This window comes from Scomber scombrus, chromosome 5 (genome assembly GCF_963691925.1).
Source record: "Scomber scombrus chromosome 5, fScoSco1.1, whole genome shotgun sequence".
NCBI classification, from domain to species: domain Eukaryota; kingdom Metazoa; phylum Chordata; class Actinopteri; order Scombriformes; family Scombridae; genus Scomber; species Scomber scombrus.
In genome coordinates, this window is record NC_084974.1 from 11,068,580 (window position 1) to 11,073,579 (window position 5,000).

Here is a 5,000-nt window from a genome sequence, read left to right on the forward strand (position 1 = left end):
GCTCAGTGTGACTCAAAGTAACAGCGACCTTTGCACTCAGTTTAATCTACTACAAAATATTTACTCCTTTGAATACCGATTTACAAAAACAGGAAAACTGCAGAGGTAGTGGGGTGTGGTTCTAAGATTTCCACTCCTTTGTAGAAAAAGCAGGACTCACCCCCTCCTCTGGAGGATTTAGCTGGTTGGTGCCAGGGGTCAGTGGGGCACTGTCTACCACAGGACACAGGCCTGTGTTTCAGCTGGAGGGAACTAAATTTAAGGTCCAGGGACTAAAAGAACAAACTGCTTGATGTTTTTGATGGCCTCATTCACCATCTGTGAAAGGTAAAAAGGGCAGGCTGTGAAAGATATAGAATGTGATTCATTGACATATTTATAACGAGTAAGAAATAAAGACAACCCCACAGCTTGGTGACAGAGAGAGGGAGAGTGGAGAGAGGATGGGGATATGGGAAAATACATTTCAAATATCAGCCTGTGAGATGTGTAGGCATTAGAGCTGGAGAATGAAGGATGGAAAGAGATGAGAGCTATTGATTGGGCGACAGAGGAGGGTCTATGCAGCTCTATTTGGGAGAGATAGAAGATTTGAAGCATGTGGCTTGCAGGAGTGTGTGTCTCTAAACTCTTTGTGTCCTGATTGAGCCGTTATAGTTGTTGTTCTAGTTTGTTAACAACTGTTTTATTAATAAGAATTTGCTTTCCCACCCACCCACATGTATATATTTAACATTCACACGAATACACAGCAACACAAGGGTATGTTCTGTGATTTGCCACTACTGACACAGTGACCCAGTCCAGAAGATGTAGGTTATCCTTTCTTGCAGCCCTCGCGTTTCTGCTCGTACTCTCAGGAGCTGACTGGGGATTCACTGTTGCTGACGATGAGGAGATTCATTTAATAGTAGTATTCTTGGTTGAGTGCAAAAGTCAAGATTTTGGCTCTACAAATGAAAACAGCACAAGTGTCCTTGCTTGAGTGTCCAAACCAGCCATATTAGAGTTGTTCAAAGTGTGTTATTGTACTAGTAAAATATATCTAGTCTCTACTAATAAAGACAATCTCTCAAAAAGTCTTTATACAGTCTTGCAATGTAAAATATTTCAAACTATGGCCATGGTATCTGTTAAAATCATATTAAAGCATAAATGATCATGTACTAAATGTAGTGCTGGTCAACAGTTCACCTTTTGTTCTAAGTCAGTGAATAAGATGCATTAAACTGAAAAATGAAATAGTGACATAAAAATGAAGAGTTCATAGTTAATTTACTGTTAAACAAATCTAAATCTGATTAAATTTACAACGAACAAACTTGAATAAAAGTTATTTAAACACAGCATCCTTTTTTCCATCTAAATTGTAAGGGTCATTATATAAGAAATTAAGAAATAAAAAATTGTAGTAGTTAAATTGTAAAGTAAAATGTGCAAAATCCAGCTCCACAAACTACAGTATTGTTCATGCTAATAGGATGTTTTGTTTTTTAAGATGAAGAGATATCTTTTCGAGTGATTTGCCAGCATTTCACTTGAAAACATGAGTTACTCTAATCATTATTGTTATTATTTTTGTGTTTTCAGGCACTGCAGAAGTTAGCCAGTCAGTATTTAAAGAGGGACTGGCCTGGAATCAATCCTGATGACCAGAGAACAGACTACAGGTAGGTACATGTGTGTCTGAGTCTGTTTGACTGAAACATACAGACATATTTTCCATAAAGTTAGAAGCTAGTTTTGGTCACTATTTCAGCCTTTCTGAATAGCTAAATAGCACATAAAATCAGCTGCAAAAATAAAATCCAAATCCAGAATTTGTTCCCCAAAATTCTATGGTGTACAGCACTGAAATATAAAACTCCTGTTGTGACAAAAATCCTGTAATGATGGAATTAACTTGCACTCCCAGTTCACATTTTATGTTAGTTGGTTCTAGTAAATGCAGAAACATCTCTACACAAACTGATGCCGCCTCCTGCTCTCATACAGTCATGAATGCATGTGTTTCTCGGTCTCACAGTAGCTTCCACACAGCGGTGTAGGGAATGTAAAAATGTTGCCATTTTGCAGAGATTCATGAATTTCAAACTTATTTCTCTTGGGGGGGAAGTGGCATTACAGAATAGTAATACTGCTGTGCCATTGTGCTTTTTGTCTCTAATTAGGAATGTGTATGCAGTGTGGAGGTCCTACTTAGAAGGTACAGTGCAGGTGAGCCAGTCCAGGCTCAATGTGTGTGACAACTACAAGAGTCAGGTTTCAGAGCCTGCTAAGACTGTTAGACTCTACAAGGAACAGCAACTCAAAAAGGTGAGTGGATACGTGGACAGTAGGAGTTAGTCATATTTTCCTCAAGCAATCTTTGTTCTCTATCCTTCCCTGCAACATCATTCCATTCACTCATACTGAGTTAACGTGACTGACTTTGGTCTTCCTATTTTCCCTTTTTCCCTTCACAGACCATAGATCAGTTGAGTGGCATCCAGGCAGAGCTGCAGGAGTCTGTGAAGGAGTTGGCCAAAGCCAAGAAAAAATACTACGACTCTGAGCAGGTTGCCCACGCTGTACGAGAGAAGGCTGATATAGAGGCCAGGTAAGTTCACCACAGCACCGAGTATGTGTGTGTTTGCAGCAGGGATGTACGTATGACTAAACAGATGGTTTCCATTGTGCAAAAGAATAACATCATGAAAAGAAAGTTGGTTAATTGCACAGAGATAGCCTTTGTGTGTGTGTGTGTGTGTGTGTGTGTGTGAGAGAGAGAGAGACAGAGAGAGAGAGAGAGAGAGAGAGAGAAAGAGAAAGAGATAGAGTGGGAGGCAAAAACATTATCAGTAAGGCTAAAAGAAGCAGTCAATTACATACAGTTTGTGTATTATGTGTACATTCAAACAAAAGTAAACACAGGCGGAAATGAGAGACCAAAACACCACAACTACATGAGTTGAGTCTTACTTTAGTAACATTGGTGAGTGCAGTTGTGTTGAGTATACATTAAACCAATAAACTAAACCAAAATCAAGGATGTAGATATTTAAAATTCAAATATTTCCCCTTAGATAACATTTCAACATGCTTTCTATATGGCTTTTGAGGCAGACCAAAATTCAATCAGGTTTGTAATGTGAATTTAGTGTCTATCATTTGCTTTCCATAAAATAGTAAGTACTCTTATACAATAAACAATTGACTCGTAGAGAGCTGAATAACTCAACTTTTTAAACTTTTTAATACCACAATTAGATCCAGTGCTGATGAGTGATGTTTTTCCTCCTAGCTCTTGGTATCAGTAGCTAGTACAAATTTTCACTTCACTGAATTCTCAGTTCCGGTTAGCGCCCACATCGATTGGCCAGTCGAATCTTTTCTGTTCTTCATCACTCAGTAGAAAGCAAAAGGAATTGCTGCATTGCTTCTGCGCCATTATGTGAAAGTGTGTGTGTGTGTTTCAGTGGAGAAAAATGGTGAGACATTAGTCATAGTCGGTTGCAAGGAACACGCAGGAAGAAATTGTTGCGAATGCAGATGCACAACACACACTTTACACCTTTAACACCTCTTGGCACATTTAACACGGTAACATCAGCAGAGACACACAGGCAAGCAATAGACATATCCACACACTTGTAGTGCATACATGTGGGCTACATTGGTGCACATAAACACAGCTGAACAACAAAAACGCGACCACACATCACTTTTTCAGACAGCCCTTTCTGATGTCACCATCAATAAATCCCGATGGCTGGATCAGGCTGAGATTTATCGCCATCAGGCTCCAGCCTGTTTAGGATCAATTTATGATGCCTGCTCTCAATCTGAGGTTGGAGATCAGAGTTATCATGAAATAGGAATCTCTGGATCCTTGTATCCTTTATATCTTAATTCATTGTCAATACACACTTAACTGTAGTTGAATGTAAAATTATAGTAAAAAGAGGTGCCAGAAACATAGAATATTCACTTTTGTTGAAATGTGCAAGCACAGATTACTTTGTTCTTATTAATTGAATTAAACCTGATATTTTTGATACCAGTGCCAATTACACAAACAGTTTGCTGTTTTAGATGTTGAATATTATTCATCAAAATGAATTTCCTTGTTTGCTCTGTTTTGTGTTTTGTTCTTCAGGTCTAAATTGGGTCTATTCCAGTCAAGAATTAGTTTACAGAAAGCAAGTGTAAAGGTAAGAGGACCCCTTTACAAATATATGCACACATAAACACAACACAGACGCTCCCTCTTAAGGCACAGTTTTCAAGCGGACTCCTTTAAATCATGATACCAAAACAAAAATGTGTTGTTGTATCATGTTGCATCTTTAATGAGCCAAAAACTCAAGAAAGGACTAATTCATTCCACTTTGAAAACCTTAAGGCTCCAGTCTGTTATTGTAATGCGTTATTGCAATGTTGTCTCTTTCTTTTCAGTTGAAAGCTAAGAGAAGTGACTGTAACTCCAAGGCAACACAGGCCAGGAATGACTACTTGCTAACACTAGCTGCTGCCAACGCTCACCATGACCGCTACTACCATACAGATCTACTGCACTGCATACAGGTATTTATATAAAGAACTGCAAGGGGTTTCAGAGAATCCACCTAAAATCTAGACTCCATAAGTCCTTTCCATGAACTTGCATATTTTAGTAAAACAGCAAATTTGTACTAAATAGAAACCAGGCCCTGAAACAGTAGTTTAATGCCACAGGGACTTTTTTTTTTACTTCACGTTCTAGCTTAAGAGTCTCACGCCCTGATAATACCCAGAGGGATTTTCCAGGAATGGAGACACATCTTTAGGGTTATAAAATTCAAAGTGGGGAACTACTTTGAATTAAAGCTCAATTTAGGATAAAATGTCTTCCTTTTGTGAGGGCACAAAGTCAGACTCCTTTTCAGTATCAGTGAAGTAGTTTGACGAGAAAGAAATCATGCATAAAAAGATGATGATTTCACAGTTTAGAGTCTTCAAAGAACCATAGAGTTCCCTGG

General features: G+C 38.5%; 1 protein-coding gene across 1 annotated transcript in view; it reads left to right on the forward strand.

The window, feature by feature from the left end:
• Positions 1-5,000, forward strand: part of LOC133980163 (F-BAR and double SH3 domains protein 2-like) — a 74,306-nt gene that overhangs the window by 37,878 nt on the left and 31,428 nt on the right. The window contains exons 4-8 of the mRNA XM_062418767.1: positions 1,591-1,670; positions 2,172-2,316; positions 2,466-2,599; positions 4,139-4,193; positions 4,438-4,566. Coding sequence (XP_062274751.1) covers positions 1,591-1,670; positions 2,172-2,316; positions 2,466-2,599; positions 4,139-4,193; positions 4,438-4,566 — 543 coding nt within the window. The remainder of the gene's footprint in view (positions 1-1,590; positions 1,671-2,171; positions 2,317-2,465; positions 2,600-4,138; positions 4,194-4,437; positions 4,567-5,000) is intronic.